General features: G+C 50.0%; 1 protein-coding gene across 1 annotated transcript in view; it reads right to left on the minus strand.

Annotated features, from left to right (window-relative positions):
• Nucleotides 1–615: 615 nt before the first annotated feature.
• The window catches only part of Sec14l5 (SEC14 like lipid binding 5), a 40,208-nt gene continuing 20,601 nt past the window's right edge, over nt 616–20,222 (minus strand). The window contains exons 4-16 of the mRNA XM_032912736.1: nt 19,749–19,880; nt 18,748–18,876; nt 17,689–17,881; nt 14,799–14,911; nt 13,515–13,704; nt 10,188–10,276; nt 10,027–10,097; nt 9,374–9,545; nt 7,595–7,729; nt 5,940–6,074; nt 5,372–5,599; nt 3,374–3,552; nt 616–1,641 (exon numbers count right to left, since the gene is read on the minus strand). Coding sequence (XP_032768627.1) covers nt 1,530–1,641; nt 3,374–3,552; nt 5,372–5,599; nt 5,940–6,074; nt 7,595–7,729; nt 9,374–9,545; nt 10,027–10,097; nt 10,188–10,276; nt 13,515–13,704; nt 14,799–14,911; nt 17,689–17,881; nt 18,748–18,876; nt 19,749–19,880 — 1,878 coding nt within the window. The 3' untranslated portion in view covers nt 616–1,529. The remainder of the gene's footprint in view (nt 1,642–3,373; nt 3,553–5,371; nt 5,600–5,939; nt 6,075–7,594; nt 7,730–9,373; nt 9,546–10,026; nt 10,098–10,187; nt 10,277–13,514; nt 13,705–14,798; nt 14,912–17,688; nt 17,882–18,747; nt 18,877–19,748; nt 19,881–20,222) is intronic.

Genomic DNA, 20,222 nt, shown 5'->3' on the forward strand with positions numbered 1-20,222 from the left:
AAGGTCAGGATACATGAAACCAGTCAAAACAAAACCAAAAACAATCACCACAGAAACAGGCCTCGCGTGTGGCTCAGTGGTAGTGATTGCCTAGATGAACAAGGCCTGGGTTTGAGCCTCAGCACTGCAGCAGCAAATAATTAACAAGAATAAAAATAGTAATCAAAATAACGAAGGTCATTTTCGTGCTGATTGGTAGGGGCGGAGACCAGTGCGGGCTAAGGAAAACCAGAAATCCTGATTTCTACATGCTATGTATGCCTCAGGTTTTAAACCACTGTCTAGGCAAAACGCCAAAGGAAGGCTGAAACTGGCCAAAAGTCACCAAACAGTGACCTCTCACCTTTTGTGGATCCAGGAAATGAAGAGAGATAAGTCCTTGGTCTCCAAGAAAGCCCACTACTCTCCCATGGGGCGTTTGGGAAAGTCATGTCGGCCTTGGAGAAAATCCCTGAGTCAGAGCAACTCCAGGGTAGAGACACCATCTCCACCCCAGCATATCACATTGAGTCTCTGATTCCAGTCACCCCAGAACTAAGTTCTCCTGGACTGACCAGGAATGTCCACCTCTCAGAGATAAGAGTTTTTAGTTTAAAAAAAAAAAAAAAAGGCTTAAGGGAGCAGTGGCTCAGCAAGAGACCTCTCTGGAGGGAGACAAGAATGTCTGGAGTCACCCCCATCAGCCCATCACTGCCTGGAACTAGGCAGAAGCCCTGGGCTTCTCGATGTTCCTCAAGTCAGGGGTGGTCAAGGTTAAGTGCTCCACAAAGCAGAAAACGGAACTACAGTCCATAGCAGAGTCCTAACTCTCCATCATAGCTCCTTGGACAGTGCTCAGTCACAAACAGCTAAATAAAAAATTCTAAGGTGACCATCTACCCAGTCACCCATCCCCCAGTAGTCCTTCTGCCTACTTTGCCCTTTCCAGACCACGTGATTGGCCCCAGAAATGCCCCATAATCCAAGCTGGCCAATCACTACACTGCACCCAAATCACAGTGATTGGTCCAGATTAAACACATGACCCTGCCGGCAGTCACGTGCTCTTTCACTCTCCCTGCAACTGTGATTGGTTCAGAATGGACCCAGGCAGGCTGAGGAGAGCTTCTGAATGGCCTGGGACTTTGGGAAGAGACATTCCCTTGTGCACTTTCCTGGCACCAAACAGTGATGATCCTGTGGTAGAATAGGCCTCCCTGAGGAGGAAGCCACAGCACGTGGTGAGAGGAACCCCAGCCCTGGTCCCATCCTAAACTCCAGGGGACAGGAGGTAGAGCATCCAGGAGGTCTCGGCTTTTAAAAGAAAGTCAGAAGTAAAAGGTCTGTCTGCCTTTGTCCCATCAAAGGCCATGAAGCGAAGCTCCCCCTGCACACGGGTAGCGAGCTGGGTCCCTGCCGTGGAGTCACCACACCCCAGGTGTGGCACCGCACCATCTGCATCCAACAGGGTCCCGCGTGTCTAGATGGGCTTCGTTGCCAACACTGCCTGATGCCAGAAGCTCCCAGACTGCCAGCAGGTCCCCAGCCAGCTATCTGGACACCATCGAGCCACTGTGGGACTGGCCAGAGGAGGAGGAGGTGGTGGTGGCGCTGAGCTGAGAGAAGCGGCTGGCACAGGATTCCAGGCTGGACATGGAGCCCCTGGGGAACAAGCATGTGTACAACTTAAGTTATCTTCCTGGCAAAAGCTGTTAATAATACTGCAAATGAGGCCCCAGGGCTCCTTCCTCAAGGCGCTAACCTCCACCAGGAGCAAACCAGCCCAGAGGGAAAAGCCAGTGACACCATAGTGAGCAAAAATGAGCTACCAGCTCCTTACACCCAGTCCCCCAAGGCCCAGCCAGGCCCCCAGCGGTCAGCAGCGCACGTCTTCAAGCCCAGCACTCAAGAAGTGGAAACGAGGGGATTGTGAGCTCCAGGCCAGCCTTGGCTACCAGGAGGCATCTTCTATCTGATTAAACCGGTTCCAGGTGTCAGATCAGAGCCGGCCTGAGAGAACTTTCTTAGAGTTTTCTGAGATAGCTTCTTATTATTTAGCCCCGACTGGCCTCAAGTTTGGGATCCTCCTGTCTCAGCCTCTGGAGTGCAAGGATTACAGGCCTGTGCTAGCTACCATCTGTATTGCTTCATGGTTTGCATGTAAAATGGAAGGGCTGAGTCTAGTTCCGTTGGTAAAGTGCGTGTCTGGCATGTATGAAAGCCCGGTTTGATCCTGCCGCCAAATAAGGCCAGGGATGGTGGTGCACACACTTGTGATCCCCGTGCTAGGGAGAAGGAGACCAAGATCTTGCTCTGCCACGTCATGAGCCCAAGCCAACCTATATTTCTCAAGTCCCTGACTCGAAACTAATGAAAAGTTACAAGAGTGGGGAAGAAATCGAAGGCCTTGCCTGCTTCACCTCGGGGCTGCCTGCTTCGTTTCTGAGGGCCTACTGTGTGCCCCATGAACCATATCCTCATTGGTTCCCACTTAACAGTTGGGCTTCGTAAATCTCAGAGGGGCAAACTGATGTGTCTCCTTAGAGACAAGGTAGCTGGGAAGCTGAGGAAGACCTCTTAAAGTAGCAACCTATGGACCGTTCTCTGTAAGGCACTGCTCTAGACTACGTTAGAGTAGTTGCAAACTCTGAGGAATTCCAGGACTGAAGGACGGTCCACGTGACAAGGCCCCTCCCCCCGGCCCAGGGCACAGAGACCCTTGGAGGGAGGGAGGCCCTGCAGCTACAAACAGTGAAGGTTCAGCATTTGAGCCTCTCTCTCTCTCTCTCTCTCTCTCTCTCTCTCTCTCTCTCTCTCTCTCTCTCTCTCTCTGTGTCTCTGTCTCTCTCTCTCTCTCTCTCTCTCTGTCTGTGTCTCTCTCTCTCTCTCTCTCTCTCTCTCTCTCTCTCTCTATCTCTCTCTCTCTCTCTCTCTCTCTCTCTCTCTCTCTCTCTCTCTCTCTCTCTCTCTCTCTCTCTCTCTGTGTATGTCTCTGCCTCTCTGTCTCTCTCACTGTCTCTCTCTCTGTCTCCCTCTCTGTCTTCCTCTCTCTTTCTGTCTCTCTCTGTCTCTCTGTCTCTCTCTCTCTCTCTCTCTCTGGTTTTGATTGTCTGTTTGTTTCGATATGAGGTTCTCTGTGCAGCCCTGGCTGTCCTGGAACGCTCTCTGTAGGCCAGGGTGGCTTCAGACTGAGAGATCCTCCTGCCTCTGCCTCCTGAGTGCTGGGATTAAAGGCAGGTGTCACCACTGGGCCAGCTTGAGCGAAGGGACCCCTCTGAGTTCCTACAGAGGGCTGTTGATGTCCACCCCAGGAGAAGCTGACCCCATGCCACTGCAGAAACATCAGCAGTCACAGACATAGCCACACCTCCAGTGCTGGCGGAGGCCTCCCCACCTGAAGTCTTCGGATGCCAGCACTTCACAGTAGTACAGCAGCTTGCACTTGGGGCCAGGGCTGTGCAGAGCTGTCAGGACGTCATCCACACCCGGGAGACTGCAGGCCACACTCTCGGGGGGACTGTGAATCTGCCACTGGAGCAGGTAGACGCCAGGCCACTGAGTAACATGGGAACCCTGAAACAGAACCACAGTAAGACCATCTCCTCCTGGGGAAGGAATGGAGAGATGGGGTCCCCTGGGAACAAGATAGGGCATTGAGTCACCCTGGGGACAGAACAGAAGACAGCGGATCCTACTGGGGATGACCTTGGGGGCTGGGTCTTCCTAAAGATGGTTTGAGGGGCTGGGAACTCCTAAGGACCAGATGGGGAGTTGGGTTCTCCTGGAACTGGGATGGGAGGTTGAACCTTCATGGATTTTCTTGTCGGGAGACAAGTTCCTTTCTGTGGGCCCTTTGGATAGCCCAGGAAATATATATATATGTGTGTGTGTGTGTGTGTGTGTGTGTGTGTGTGTGTGTGTGTGTGTGTGTGTGTATGGGTGTTTGTGCTTTGCTGTGTGTGTGTGTGCATATATGTGCATGTGAGTGTTTATATGTAAATGTATATATATGTATGTGTATAAATTTGTGTATGTATGTGTAGATATGTGTGTGTGTGTCTGTGTGAGTGGATATGTGTGTTTCAGTGAGTGTGTGTATGTGTGTACATACATGTGCAGGTGTGCATTTATGTGTGTATATGTTTATGTGTAAATGTGTGTGTGCATGTGCATATGTACGTTTGTGTGCCTGAGAGTGTGTATGTATGCGTGCAGGGGTGTAATATTGCACCTGTAACACTGGCCGCATGGGGAGTTGGAGGGGTGAGAAAGGTGGCTCCAAGCCCAGTTACACGTCCAAATCTGCTCCTAGCCCCATGGTTTTAGCCTCCTGTGGAAACCCGCATGTCAGAGTCCTAAGAGACAGGAGATGTGGATTTGCAGCCCTACAGTCAGAACTTCAGACTGGGGGTGGTTCTGAGGCCAAGGTCTTGGGGTGCTGGATCTGGCTGCTGACCTCCGGACCTTACTACTTGCCTTCCTGCTCCAGAACTCCCCCCCAGCCCCGTGACATGCCCTGCTTCCCCAGCCTAGTTCTCCCCATCCCCTTCACCTAGAACATCAGCTCCCACCTCTCCCAGCCCAGCCACCCTCAAAACCCTCTTCTGTAATGAACTCATATGGGGAAGGGTGGCGGGAGCCTCCACCCACCACGGGCCGATGACATGGGCTCAACAGTGTCCCCCAAATCCATATCCATCCAGAACCTCAGAAGATAATCTTATTTGGATATTTCTCCCACTTTTCAGCTAAAGATTCGGGGTGAACACAACTACTGCTATCCTTATGGGAGCGGGGGAGGGGACTTTGAGGCACAAAACAGACATGGAGGACAGCGCCATATAAGGTCAGGGTGGGGACTGCAATTATGTGTCCAGAGGCAAAGACCCAACAAAAGGGCAAGAAGGGAACTCCCTGGATCCTTAGGGAACCCCTGCAGGCTCCTCGGCTTTGGACCTGTAGCCCTCCTGAATTTAGAGAAGAGGAACTTTGATTTAAACAGCACCAGTGGTAGTCATTTGGGGCCCCCACATACGTGTGCGTGTGTGCGTGTGTGTGTGCATGCGTGTGTCCCCCACACACATGGCTTTTTCCCCTCAGGTTCTGAGGATCAAACCCAAGTCTGTTTGAACATTTAGATTATGCCCTTTAATGATTCCTTTTCTCCATGGAGAAACTGAGGCTCCAAGAGCTTCCCCAGGCCTCTAGCTGCCTCTTAGCTTAGTACCCTATGCTCCCTCCGTGTAGCCTTCTGCAGTGGGGGGACTCTGATCACGCAAAGGGTTCCAGAGGCTGGGAGCACACCCACTTTGTCTTCATCTGTCTCCTCAGAAGCCTGAGGATGGGACTTGATACCCCATGCTGTTAGTAAGAAAAGCCTGCGGCCGCATACCTGAATGCTCTGCCCTTCCCGGCAGATGAGGGGTGCCTCTACTCGGCTATAATCCACCCCCAGGATCCAGCTCTTGTCGATCAGCTGTCCACTGGCTCTAACCCCAGGCTCCTGGGGACTGAGCTTGGGTGCCTGTTTTGCATGATACAGACTGAACACCACATCCCCTCTGAGGATATCAAAGTCCCAGGTGATGACTGACTCCCCTTCTGGTATCTCCATGGCAACCTGCATCATGGGAGAAGAGGTGGGAGAGCCCCAAGGTCAGGGTGCTGTGCTCAGCACTGATCATCTAGCAGTCTCCCCGTGGTCAGGATGAGCTGCTAAGACTCTCCCACTGTCCCCTCTGCCCAGAACCCTGCCTCTTACTGAAAGGCCTGGTCACCTAGGATGAACTGCAGTGCCTGGAGTGTGAGGTCACCCAGGGATTCTGCAAACATCCACGTCCCAGAGCTTCTTGGCTAGAATTGAAACTGAGTGACTGGAATCACCCCATGCCCAGTCTGAAGGAACATGATACCACCCCGCCCGTGCCCTCTCAGGTCAGGTGGCACCAGGTGGCAGGTACCTCATGGGGGCTTCCACGAAGCACGCTGGCTGAATGGTAGGTCTCACTCCACTGCCGTAGCTGATCAGCCTGCTCCTGCTCCTCCTCTGTCAGATAGAGGGACTTGGGGACCATCCCTCCTTCTGGAACGTTACACTGAGGGGAGGTTTCAAAGGCAAAAAAGGTTGTCAGGTCAGGGTTGCCAAGGCCCCTCTGGCCTCTCATTAGGTGTCCTGTGAGCCCTGAAACAGCTTAGGATAGTGACCCCAATTGAGCTGAACACTGGCACTACTTTTCCAAGATCACACAGGTGAACATGGCTGATCAGGACACAAAACTATGAGTCAAGTGTGATGGTACAGCCTATAATCCCAGCATTCAGGAGGTTGAGGACAGAGGATCCTGAGTTCTAGGCCAGCCTGGGCTAAACAGTGAGACCTTCTCAAAAGCAAAACAGAGTCTGGTGACAAGGTTCAGTGGGTAAGGGCACTTGCCACCAAGTCTAAAGACCTGACTTTCATCCTTGGAGCCCACATGTTGAAGAGAGTGACTCCTACAGGCTTTTCTCTGACCATATGCACACTGTGGTGTGCCTTGCACGTGTGCATGCCTATATGCATGTGTGTGCACATGTATATGTGTGTGTGAGCTTGCATGTGCGTTTGTATTTCTGTGTGTGCATGCACGTGTGTGTGCATATATACGTGTGTTCATGTGTGCATACGTGTGTGTGCTCGTGTGTGTACGTGTGTGCATGTGCTTGCTCATGTGTGCATGTTTGTGCGTACGTGAGCTCATGTGTGTTCATATTTGTGTGTGTGTGTGTGTGTGTGTGTGTGTGTAGACCTTTGTACCCTGAACGCTTTTCATACTGTCTGTCTAGATGTGGTTCCTCAGTGAGAACTGACAAGGGCCTGTCTGGTTCTATACATATCTCCAAGCCAAAGAGGCCCTGGGTGGCCAAGCCTCAGACTCCAAGCATCCACATACAACAGTTTTTCTTGGTTCACTTTGAAAACAAAAGGGCAGAGGGAATAACAGAGCAAAATCCTTGCCCATTGTCCTTTAGTAAACTGGACCAAAAAGAAACCAGACATCCGTATCACAAGAAAGAACACAGTCGAGCTGGGCAGTTTCTAAGAAAACCACTTTACCAACAAATGACACAAGCTTACTAGGCGTGTACACAGCATTTTGAAACTTTTTAACATTTTTTTACGTGGATGAGTGTTTTGCCTGCATGCATGTTTATGTACCACGTGCATGCAGTACCTATGGAAGCCAGGAGAGGGCACTGGACTCCCCGGGACTGGAGTTAGCTAGTTATGAACCACCATGTAGGGGCTGGGAATCAAACCCAGCTGCTCGGGAAAAGCAAAGCAGCCAGAGCCCTTAGCTGCAGAAACATCGCTTCAGCCCCAACAATACTCTTAAATCTGCACCACCTCCAGCCCTCACTGCCTTTGAAAGGCTCACCTCAAGGGATGTCATCCCTTCTGGAGAAGCTTCTACAGCCAACCCTGTCCCCACTTAAAGCCAGCGTCTCCCCGCCGTGAGAGTAGGATGGGAACACCTAAGGCACTGTTCATCAGCTTCCTGACCCCCGGAGTCTGGGTTGCCAGGCTTCTGTTCTGCCCCACTCCCTTCTGGAACCCAGGACCGGCCGCCAGCCTCACCACGCTCTCTCCTCCCAGGAAGTCGGGGATCACGTCCTTGTCCAGATAGTCCACTAGGCCGCCAGGGCCCTGATAATTGCTGCCACTGTAGATGAGGAACTTCCGCCTGGTGTTCTCGTTGATGAAGGGGCTGACCTGGGGGCGGGAGCACGGGCAAGACATTTCAAGTTTATTCAATGGGATTTATAGAGCAGAGATCCGGCCACTTTAATGGTTGGTTTTGTTTTATTTTATTTCTGATTGGTTGAATATATTTATTGACCTTTGGTTTGGGCTTTTCTGTTTTGTTTTTGGGAAGGGTTTCACTCTGTGGATCATCATGAAACTCAGGATCTTCCCCCTCAGCCTCCCAAGTGCTGTGACTACAGGTGTGCACCAGCAGACCTAGCTCTTTTGTTTGTTTGTTTGTTTTGTTTTTGTTTTTCCAGACAGAGTTTCCTTTGTGTAGTTTTAACTGTCCTAGAACTCACTCTGTAGACCAGGCTAGCCGCAAACTCAGAGATCTGTCAGCCTCTGCTTCCTGGATGCTGGGATTAAAGGCACGTTGCCAGAATTGATCTTTAAGAAAATTATTTTACTTGTATTTATTTTGGGGTGGGCATTTGTGGAAATCAGAGGACAACTTTTGGGAGTTCTTTTTCTCTTTTTTTTCCCATGGTTCTCTGCTCTATGAATCCATTGAATGTGTCCTAGGGATTGAACTGAGGTCATCAGGCTTGGCCACAGACCCTCTTAGCTGCTGAGCCCTGCCACCAGCCCTGACTTGATTTTTAGTTTAATGCAAGGTATGTATGCAAGGTCAGTATGTAGACTTAGCTGGCCTGGAACTCAATATATAGATCTGACTGACCTAGAACTCACAAAAATCCTCCTGCCCCTGTCTCCTGAATGCTGGGGTTAAAGGTGTATGCCACTACATATGGTTGACTTCGACTTTAAAAAAAAAAAGATTTACTTATTTTTTATATATGTCACTGTTACTGTCTTCAGACACCCCAGAAGAGGGCATCGGATCCCATTACAGAGGGTTGTGAGCCACCATGTGGTTGCTGGGAATTGAACTCAGGACCTCTGGAAGAGCAGTCAGTGTTCTTAACCACTGAGCCATCTCTCCAGCCCCAAATTGATCATTTTAAAGTGCCTAATTCAGCCTGGTGACATGGCTCAGTCAGTAAAGTGCTTGGCAAGTAATTGAGAAGAACTGAATTTAGATGCCCAGAACAAAAAAAAAAAAAAAAAGAGCTGGACTTAGTGGCACCCATTTTGTAACCCCAGGGCTAGAGAGCAAGAGAAACAGGTGAGCCTCTGGGACTCTCTGGCCAGGTAACCTAGCCTGATGAGTGAACTCCGGGTTTAATGAAAATATAAAAATATAAAAATAAAGTGGGAAATATATAAATATAATATACATATAAATATATATAAATATAAAATATAAAAATAAAAAAGTGGGACGCTCCCGAGGAAGCACACTCAAGGTTGACCTCTGACCTCTGACTGCCACTCAAGTGCACATATGTGCACATGTGCCTGACACGCACATGCGCCCAAGTGAACACACACCTATGCACAAACCCATGAAATTTAAAAGTGCAGAATTCACAGGCTTTGGACCATTCGAACATGTCCTAAAGCCTCTATCATAACCCAGTTACATTTTCATCTCTCAGGAAGGAGACCCCGATAACCTTGGATCCGCATCATCCCCACCGATCTGTGCGTTCAGGATCTTTCAGGTTAAAAAGTTCACCCCTTCAGTGGCCCCGATCTGGCTCTCACCAGCGTCCACAGCACCGGGAAGACACGAGGCGCACGCACGATGAGCAACCTGCCCAGAGTCTCGGGGTAATTGTCCTCCACCACCTCGATCATCCTCAGCAGGGCTTTCACCCCAGGTCGCCATAAATGCCTCATGTTGAGGCCCTCTAGGTCCAGCAAGCAGGTCCAGGAGCTGTGACAGACACAAGACTGGGGCTCTACCTGATTCTGCCACGTCCCTTGGCCTCTAGCATCCTCCCAGACACATGGGACAGAGCAGAGGGTACAGGAAAACAGGGCTGGAAGCATGGGACAAGGGACACTTTCACAGGAATAGAAATGTGAAGGAAGAAGAGGGAGAGTGTGGGTCACTAGAGAACACAGGGCACATCAGAGCTGTGGAGGAAGGCTAGCCTGAGGAAGCAAAGGGGCGGAGCCTATGTAAATTGGGGTGGAATTAGTAGGGAACATCTCAGATTAGCTCAGCCAGACTCGCAGTGACTCCACAAGAAAAAAACCAGGAAAGGGGCCCTACCCCCACAGGATCATTGTAAGAACTAAGGGGAACGCGGTCCCACAGCGCCCACTCAGCCACCTGGCCACGCACATGCGCAGTAAGCAGTAAACGTTAATTAGCATTCTTTGGGTGTTTTGCCCCCAACTCGTGTTCTTGCCTGATGGGACGGCCAAATTGTCTCGTGTTTCCTTCGCATCTCTTCTGTCCTTCCTCGTTGACAGAAAGAACCTAGAAGGCAGGCACGTTATGGACTACAGCTGACTATGCTGCTCCGCCCACAGGCCAACGTCGCTGGCCCAGACTCCGCCCCTGACTCACATGCTGCAGCAAAGCTTCCTCTCCCACTGCCTTCATCAGGCCTTTGGTGTCCATCTGTCCCAGGCGCAGGATGTAGAGGGGGCAGCCATCTTTTTCGTGGGCAAAGCCCAGGAAGAGAAAGAGACATCTTTGGGGATTATTGACAACTGGAACCAGTCAAAGCTGGTGCCTACGAACATAACTCTCCACCTAGGAGCAGAGGTCATACTGGGGGTTCACCGAGGGACAATGAACCTAACTGTGCCTGCTTCTGAGAGCACTTAGCCACCACCCCTTAGGAAAACTGAACACAGAAACACATTCAAAACAGAGGGGAGGGTTGGGATTTAGCTCAGTGGTAGGCGCTTGCCTAGCAAGCGCAAGGCCCTGAGTTGGTCCCCAGCTCAAAAAAAAAAAAAAAAAAAAAAAAAAAACAGAGGGGAGAGCCTGAGTAGGGAGCGGGGACACCTGCACCATCTTGCTACCTTTTCTACCTAAAACTGAAATCAGTGGTTCACTTTTTTTTTTTTTTCTTTTCTTTTCTTTTTTCTTCTAGTGGTTAGGGAGATTGCTGTCAGTAAAGCCTTGCTATGCAAGTGTGAAGAAATGAGTCTTATCCCCAGATCCCCTTTTCGTTTTTTTTTTTTGTTTGTTTGTTTGTTTTTTTTTTTTTCTTTTTTTTTTTTTTTTTTTTTTTTTTTGAGCTGGGACGAACAGGGCCTTAAAAAGCTTGCTAGGCAAGCACTCTACCACTGAGCTAAATCTCAACCCCCCCAAATCCTTTTTTAAATTTAAGATTTACTTATTTATTTTATTCATTCGAGTGCACTGTAGCTGTCTTCAGACACACCAGAAGAGGGCATCGGATCCCATTACAGATGGTTGTGACCCACCATGTGGTTGCTGGGAATTGAACCCCGGACTTCTGGAAGAGCAGTCAGTGCTCTTAACCACCGAGCCATGCCATGTTTTTTGAAGCCAGTCAGAGCCAGGACTAGAGGTGCACGTGAGCAGAGGTACACACCTTTAGCCCCAGCAGGAGGCAGAGACTGGCGGCTCTCTGTAAGTTCAAGGCCAGCTTGGTGGTGTGTAGTTGTAATCCCAATGCTGGGGACCCACAGACAGTAGGGTCCCTGGAACTTCTGGCCATTCAGCCTTGTCTCCTCTAATCCATGAGTTCCAGGTTCAGTGAGACACATGCCTCAAACAAGAAGGTTGTCTTTTTATCTCCACACTCACGCATGCACTCAAACCATTTTTAAAAAATAAGTTTTTAAAGATGATATGAGCCATGTCACGAGGAAATTCAGAGAGTGCACATTCTGCCCCTGGCCTTCCTCCAGCCAGCACATTGGAGGAGCATGAAGGACTGTCAACACGGCCAGCTATCTTTAAGGACTGCTAACACAGTTGGCTCTGTTTATTCTCGAGAGCTGTGCTCTGGGAACTGGAACCCTGAGCTAGTGAACACTCAGCCATGGTGTCTATGGACATGGAGTTGGTCCTGTTGCCATGTCCGGGCACATTTTTTGGGTCCTTATCACAAGATGGCCTTGCTTGCTGACTCACCAACCTTGACCTCAAAGCCAGAAGAACTGTAACTCAGACGAAGAAACGTACTGGGCACACATGTCTTCTACAGAAGGCCCTGCACAAAGGAGCCTGTGCTTCAGCCCTGCAAAGCCAACTATTTTCTTTTGCTGTCTACCCCACTTGCAGTGCTAAGGCTTAGTACCCAGGGCCTCACATAGGCAGGTGACCTACCGCCGAGCCACATCTCCAAGTCTCTTTTCATTTTGTCTCGTAAGTTCACAGGCCAGCCTTGAATTCACTCCATAGCCAGCATTAAACTTTCAATCCTCCTGCCTCAACCTCCCAGGGGGATGGGATGTCAGGCCTGAGTGACTAGGCACCACACTGAGCAGCCATTTTTAAACAGCAAAATAACCAACGAGAACTGGAAAATCGGGAGCTAGAGAGTTGGCTCAAGTGGTTAAGAGAGCACACTGTCCCTTCAGAGGGCACTGGTTTTCATAAGAGACCTTAATGAGTGCAGCTGTGATTTGGCCTCATGGCTCTATACTCTTTAAGGAAACCTACGGTGGAAAGAATGCTGTCTCCGAAAACCTTATGACCCCCAGAACCTTGTTACTGGAGCTGCCGTTGTCAACTAAGGATCTCCCAATGACATCAGGACGGAGGTGGGGTGGGTTCTAAACAACCCAGAGCTCCTAAGAGGTTGTGAAGATACCCACAGGGAAAGCCACAAATGCCAAATAGGGGCAGAAACTGAGAATGATAACAGCCACAAACTCAGGGGCCATCAAAAGCTGGAAGAGGAGGTGTAGGGCTCTCCTAGGGCTTCCTGACTTGGTCTGTTTGTTTGTTTTATGATGACAGAATCTCTAACCCGGGCTAGCTTTGAATTCATTTTATAGCTGAGATTAACCTTGAACTTCTGATCCTCCTGCCTGCACCTCCCGAGTGTTAGGATTTCAGATGCTGTGGTGGCTCGAATAGGTTCGGCCCCCGTAGATTCATGTTTTTGAACGCTTGGCCATAGAGTGGCACTAATAGGAGGTGTGGCCTTGTCAGAGTGGGTGTGGCCTTGTCAGAGTGGGTGTGGCACTGTTAGGAGGTGTGGCCTTGTCAGAGTAGGTGTGGCCTTGTTACAGGAAATCTGTCGCTGTGGAGGAGGGCTTTGAAGTCTCCTATGCTCAAGCTACACCCCGCGCGGCACACTGTCTCCTTCTGCTGACTATACAGTAAGATATAGAGCTCTCAGCTCCTCCTCCAGCACCGTGTCAGCCTGCACTCTGCCACGCTTCCCGCCATGATGATGATGGACTGAACCTCTGAAAGTGTAAGCTAGCCACAATTAAATATTTTCCTTCCTAAGAGTTGCCTTGGTCATGGTGTCTTTTCACAGCAATAAAAACCCTAACTAAGGCAGATGCATACCACAGAAACCAGATGTGTTAAGGGCTGAGGAACAGACTGGAGGCTTTGTGCAAGTGAAGCAACACCTATCCCAAGTCCTGCTGCCTCCTGAGTCTCACGTTTCCAGCCTCCAGGCTGGCATCTGTTGTTTTAGTACCTGATTCGCTAAGGCTGCCTAAGTAAATCAATACCTTATCAGTGAGACTATGTGTGGTGATTCCAGGAGCAGAAACGTCCTCCCAAACCAAACCAAACCAAAAATCTATGCCTATTCCACCTGGGTAACACATCACAGGTAACTCCAATGCCCCAGAGAGCCAGAAGGGAATCTGAGGTGTCAGTCTGGGCTGCTTCATTTAGAGAGCGCCCTTGGCACTCACACGTGCGTGGCTCAGGTGTGGGACGCACCTATATCCTGGTAGTGCCAACCTCCAGCATAGAACTCCTGCAGCGGGGCGGGGGGCCGCCAGGTCTGCAGAAGGAGATCCACCTGGTGCTGCTTCCGCCAGCTTAAGGACTGGCACAACATATCCCGGGCCTTGTCCAGATGGAAGTCTCGAGCCCTCAGGAAACGCAGGATGTGCTCATCTTTGGGGATCTGAGAAACAGGAAACAGAGAAGAACAGAGTGGCGTTTCCAACCGCTGAGATAAAGTGACAGAAATGGGCCTCTTACCTCAAGTGAAAAACAGTCGGGGAAGGTAGTCCAAAGCAGAGAGCCTCTTACCTCATCTTTCCTAGTCTTCAAAACAGCTGGGGAAAGTAGCCCAAAGCAGAGAGACCAAGGGGAGGGCTGTGGTGAACAGCTGTGCAGTGTGGCTGCCTAGCATCCCTCCCTGTTTGTCCTAAAAATAGTATCTTTCCTTGGGGTAGCACCTCCTCCCCCTCCCTCCTCTCCCCTCCCCCTCCCCCCTTTGCTTTCTCCTCCTCCTTTCCTAATATACCATTGGTGCAAAGCCAGTTCTATTGCAAGCTGCCTTTCCTGGGGTTCTTTCTTTGCAACGGATTCCACCTTAACCATTTGCTGGGGCTCAGTGTTTGTGGCCCACACTATTTTTTACATTTTACATTTGCAGAAATAGAAGTGATGGGTTTTGCTGTGGGCCAACGCTGAGCAACTCGCTTGTCTGGCCCCAGGGCCAGGGAGGCAAATGTATGCAATCCGTGCCTAAGCAAGAAGTTCTGATTCGGTAGAACGGACGAGAGTCTGCTTGGGGCTGAGGTATGTGGTGCACATCCAAGTGGCCAGGGCTATCAACCATCACCCTTAAGTCATATGTACGTCTCTTAGAAAAGAACAGAGCATGGTACCATATAACATTGATTGTCAACTGCACGTGAGTGCGTGCACACGCACACGTGCACACATGTGTCCCCAGGGACATATGTACATGCTAAGGGCCATTTTGAGTTGTCATATCTGGATGGGGTAAGGTATTGCATCTCCCGATTGGAGACTAGGGGTGCTACTTGCATCTTACAATATACAGAATAAACACTACCACAAAGAACTTCCCGACCCCAAACATCACTAGCGGAAGGGTGGTGGCCTCCCTGTGTGTAAAAGACAGACAGGACAGATGTAAAAACAAAGGAAGCAAACCCTGAGCATTACTGATGGCACAAACTTGTTTTCTTCCCTCCCCATGCCCTAGGCTGACTCCTGTCATTTAAGTGGGAGGCCCACACCCACCTTGCCTTTGTGGGTCTCCTGTAACCAGCGCCGAAGCTGGACCAGGCAACTCTCCTGCATGGGACTGAGATGGCCCAGGCACCTCTCAATGTAGTCTGCATCCAGCTTGTCCCCTGAGAAAGAAAAATAGGGATTTCAGGGTAGAGGAAGCAAGGGGCCATCCTCCATCTCCCACTGTTTTCCTTTGTTTTGTCCTTTGCCGTTTGTTCGTGTGTTTTATTTTGTTTGGGGACAGGATCTCATGTACCCCAGGCTAGACTCAAATACACCATAAAGCAGAGGCTATCCTTGATGCTCCTGAACTTCCTGCCTACACCTCCTGAGAGCTAGACCACAGGCATGTGCTACCAAATCTGCTACCTTAGCCAGGGTTACTATTGCTGTGATGAAACACCGTCACCAAGGCAACCTGGGAGGCAAGGGTTTATTGGTTTACATTTCCGCATCACTGTTTCTCACTGAATGAAGTCAGGACAGGAACTCAGCCAAGGCAGGAACTTGGAGGCAGGGGCAGAGGCCATGGGGGAGTGCTGCTATACTGGCTTACACCCCATGGCTTGCTCAGCCTGCTTTCTTATAGAACCCAGGACCACCAGGATGGCACCACCCATAGTGGGCTGGGCCCTCCGTATCAACCACTCGCTGAGACAATGACCGGCATCCAGACCCTGTAGAGGAGACATTTTCTCAGTTGAGGTTCCTCCTTTCAGATGACTCTAGCTTGTGTCAAGGTGACATAGAACCAGACACCACATCTGGTGACATAGGTCTTTACCACATGGTCTACACTCTGCAGCCTTCTGTAGCTGCCAGCTGTCAGAGCTCTGGAACGCGGTTCCTGGTCAGGGTTTAGCAACAGCGTTCCCTCAGATGGAGGTCTCCCTCTGGGCCTCAGATGTGGGATGATCCTCACTGTGGGATGAGGGTCTGAAGGCTGCCAACTCTGCAGCTGTATTTTTGTTTTAACCTCATATTGTGAGCACATTCTATATCAATAGACTGAACTGTCCCTGGGCCTGGTGGTACACACCTATAAATTCAGCACCTGGGAGGTGGAGACAGGAGTATTAGGAGTTAAAGATTGGTCTGGGCTACGTAAGAAAATATAGTAAAATAAATTTATCTCAAAAATGAATAAATAAGGCCAAGCAAGGCAGATGCAGGATGATCTCCGTGAGGTGGAGGTCAACCTGGTCTACAAAGCAGGTTTTAGGTCAGCCAAAATCACATGGTAAGACTCTGTCTCAAAAAACAAACAAACACCAAAAAACCAATAAAACAATCCTGTGTATAATAGTGAAACCACCTTTTCATTCCTTGAGTGATAAAACATATCACGTTATTTAGTAACACATACATATGTACATACACACACACACACACACACACACACACACACACACACGTACATATATACCTAAGACAGGCATGGTGATACACACCTATTAATCCCACACTGGGGAGGAGAAGGCAGAAGGGCCAGGAGTTCACCATCATCCTCAGCTCCATAGCATGGTAACCTGGGCCACTTGAGACCCATTTTAAAACAAACAAACCCCTCGGGGGTTCATATGATGGCCTTAGGTAAAGGTATTTACTACCAAACCTGATGGCCTGAGTCCCCAAAACACACACAGTGGAAAGAAAGAAATGACTCCCACAAATGTCTTCTGGTCTCTACATATGAGCTGTCACACACACACACACACACACACACACACACACACACACACACAAATAAATAAAAATATAATTTAGAAAAGCTTTAAAGATTGTGTGCAAAGTAAAGATCATAGAAGTACTTAGTAATCCTAAAACTCAGGAGGACCTCAAACTCAAGGGTAGCCTGAGCTAACATAGAGAGGCCCGATGCCAAGCCATGGATCTTCTGGCTTCTACATTGAGCTCTGAGACGCACTCACATATTATACGACTTTACATACTATGTGATTTGTATGAACTTTTGAAGGAGACTAAAATTGCCAGCATTGGCACATGCCTGCAATTCCAGCATGTGAGGTGGGAAATCAGGAGGTTTGAAACTCAAGGTCATCCCCAGCTGCCTATCAAACACAGGGCCCGCCTCAGCCTCAAACATGGATAACAATGAGCCAACCTCAGGAAGTAAGGCTCCAAGCGTTGACATTGTACCGTGAAGGGCAAGGATACGCGTGGTGTTCTTGCAACGTTAGTGAGAGATGGTAGGGTACAGACGGGATACAGGGCACGCTCCCACCTACTCCACACTCTCCAAGTGTGAGCGTGCGTGCGCACATATGTGTGTGTGGGAGTGTGCTCTCTTGTACCATCTGCCCCTTCATGAGACACAAAACGATCGACAGCTCTAGGAAGACGGACAGAATCTTCATCCTTTTCTCTTGTGTGTGCGTGTGTGTATGCGGGGGCCATCTTTAGGTTTGGTCCTCACGTACCATCTACCTGGCTCTGTTTGAAGCAGAATCTCTCACTGGCTTAGGGCTCTCCCGCCTCTCTAGTGCTAAGATTACAGTGAGTGCCACCATGTCTCCTGGCGTCTGGTGTGGGCTCGGGGAGACACCATTCGTGTCTGCAAGGCAAGCACTTTATTGACTGAGGCCGTCTCCAGCCGTTACTTCCCCTTCTCATCTTCGTTTAGATATTTCTCTACCATGATCTTGCATTACTCGTGCAATTAAAAATATCTTAAAAACCACCAGAGGTCAGTTCCTGGGCTAGAAATAGATCAGCTCTGAGAAGCAGGGGGAGGAGGCTGAGTGGGTGCCAGACTGTCCCCAGCACTGGCACCGTGCAGCACCTCTCCCCCCTCTTAGGGAGCTTGGCAGTGTGGCAGGCTTCCTGGAGCCAGAGGCGAGGGCACAGACTTGGATACTGGCTCTCTGCGACCACCTACCATCAGCCGTAGCCATCTCAGAAGCAGGGGCTGGGGCATCACTGGGGCCATCCGTCTCCTGGGAACTAGGGCACGGGCGCACAAGCTGGCTACGGACATCCGCCTCCCGGACTGGGTCTGGTGTCCAACGGGGAATGTGGGATGCCCCCTGGGAAATGAGCTCGCTCAGATAGTGTTCAATCACCTCCTTCCCCTGGAAGCAACAGACCCAAAAAGATGTCACAAACAAGCAGTGCCGCAAGGTCACCACACCACCGCTGAGGAATCAACCACGCATGCTCAGGTCCCAGCGCTGAAGAACCACGCATGCTCAGGTCCCGGCCCTGACATATGGCTATTGCAAAACATGGCCAGGAGGAACAGAGAGGAAAAAGACTAAACACAGAGCAAAGGCAGCGAGCTCAGTTTTATGTTGGTAATGCATCAGGTAAAGTATGTCACCAAAAGCAGACTGTTTATCTGGTGAACAGGCCACTCTCTCTCTCTGACCTGGAACCTAAGGCCATTGAACCAAGTGACTTTGTGGTGTTGGGAGTGGAACCCAAGGTCTCCCATATGCTAGGCAGGTGCTCTACCACCCACCCACACCTCCAACGCCCCACTGAGGCATTCTAGGCGGGGGCTATTTGAGCCACGCCCTCCAACCCTCACTGGGGGATTCTAGGCTGTTATTCTATCATTAAAACCAAAGCCCTGGCCTCAATGACACTCCCAGATCTGGTCCTGGGAGTTTAAGCCAGGGCCTCATGCATGACAGGCAAGTGCTCCACCACTGATCTCTGCCTCCAGCCGTTTGCCTCACTGAGTTGCTTAGGCTGGCCTTGAACTCTCTCTGGAGCCCAGACTTAAACTTGCCAAAGCATCTTGGAGTCCTGGGACAATGTCAAGATGTCCCCACAATAGGCCAGCTCTTCCCATTGGTGGCCTCACTGATGCAGTCATCAGAGTTCGTTTTTTAAAACAAGAAAACTGAGGCTCGGGAAAGTCAGGAAAGCCGGGGCTGTCGCCTCGTGTCTCAGGAGCTGTCAGCAGTGAATGGGGCCTCGCTGCTGCCCTCACCCTCTTGACATTGGCAGTGTACTGCTTCATGGCGATCTTCTCCAAGGTGCTCTCAAAGCCAAAGAAAGAGCGGACATCCAGAGAGGCGGACTGTTCAAAGCAAGTCCAGTCTTCATTCTCGGGATGGACCTGCAAAATGAGAAGAGGCCTCAGTATGGTGATGCTGTGCTCTCTGCACGGGTTCTTCTGGACTGCCATAGACGGCATTATGCACCCAGACAACAATACGGAGCCTAACTGCGGGGAGCAAAGAGCCCTTTCTCAAACTGGTGTGCACCTGTAATTCCAGCACAAAATCCCACACAAAAAAAAATCACATACACAGAGAGAGATAAAATTATACGCATAATATGCAGATCATTTATAATACAAAATATCAATATGTATTTAGGTATATTTCAAAAGTTATATATGGGAGGTTGAGGATTTAGCTCAGTGGTAGAGTGCTTGCCTAGCAAACGCAAGGCCCTGGGTTCGGTCCCCAGCTCCGAAAAAAAGAAAAAGAAAAAATAAAGTTATATATGTATATGAAAACATTACATCATCATATCCTTATATGTCCATAAATATATTTATATATGTGAGCAACAAAGAGAAATCTTGGGCTGGAGAGATGGCTCAGTGGTTAAGAGCACTGACTCCTCTTCCAGAGGTCCTGAGTTCAATTCCCAGCAACCACATTGGTGGCTCACAACCATCTGTAATGGGATCGGATGCCCTTTTCCGGTGTGTCTGAAAACAGCTGCAGTGTACTCATAAAAAGAAAAGAAAAGAAATCTTAGCAGGGCATGGTGACACATACCTATAATCCCAGCACTCAGGAGGCTGAGGTAGGAGGATAGAAAGTTTTCAGGCCAACCTGGGCTACATAGTGACACTAGGTCTAAAAAAGAAGAGGGAATAAAACCCACTAGTGAGGAGTCAAGAAGACACAGGGAAAGGGGAGGGGCACACAGGCCCTGGGACAGCATCAAGACCATGAGGAGGCCCGGCAGGCTCACCGTGTAGCGGCAGTTCTCCTTCACCGTCACTCGGCTGGCAAACGTCTCATTGTGAGCATCTATAAGCAGCGTTCTCTCTCTCCAGTTCAGGACATTTCTCTGAATGAAGACCACGTGCTCCACACCAGCGATCTGCGAAGGAGGAGCCGAAGCAAGAGGAAATAGCGCCAGGTCACCCAGACCCCTGGTTCCCACTCCTGTTCCCACTCAGCCTGGGTCGCCTCTTAGCTGGTACTTCAAGTTCCATCTCCTGTCACCCCTAGCTTGGCCTGTGTCATTCCCCAATTTAGAAACAGACACCTTGCTTCCTCTGCCCCTCAGCCTAACAAGAGACACTCAGCTTGAGTGGGACAACACCCACTCCCACCACCATCCATACTGGCCCAGAACCCAAATCCCTTGGGTGGACACTCAGGCTTATCCAAATAACCCACCCCCTGAAGACCCTCAGCGCTTTGTACTGCCACAATCAAG

Source organism: Rattus rattus, chromosome 9, assembly GCF_011064425.1.
Source record: "Rattus rattus isolate New Zealand chromosome 9, Rrattus_CSIRO_v1, whole genome shotgun sequence".
NCBI classification, from domain to species: Eukaryota; Metazoa; Chordata; class Mammalia; order Rodentia; family Muridae; genus Rattus; species Rattus rattus.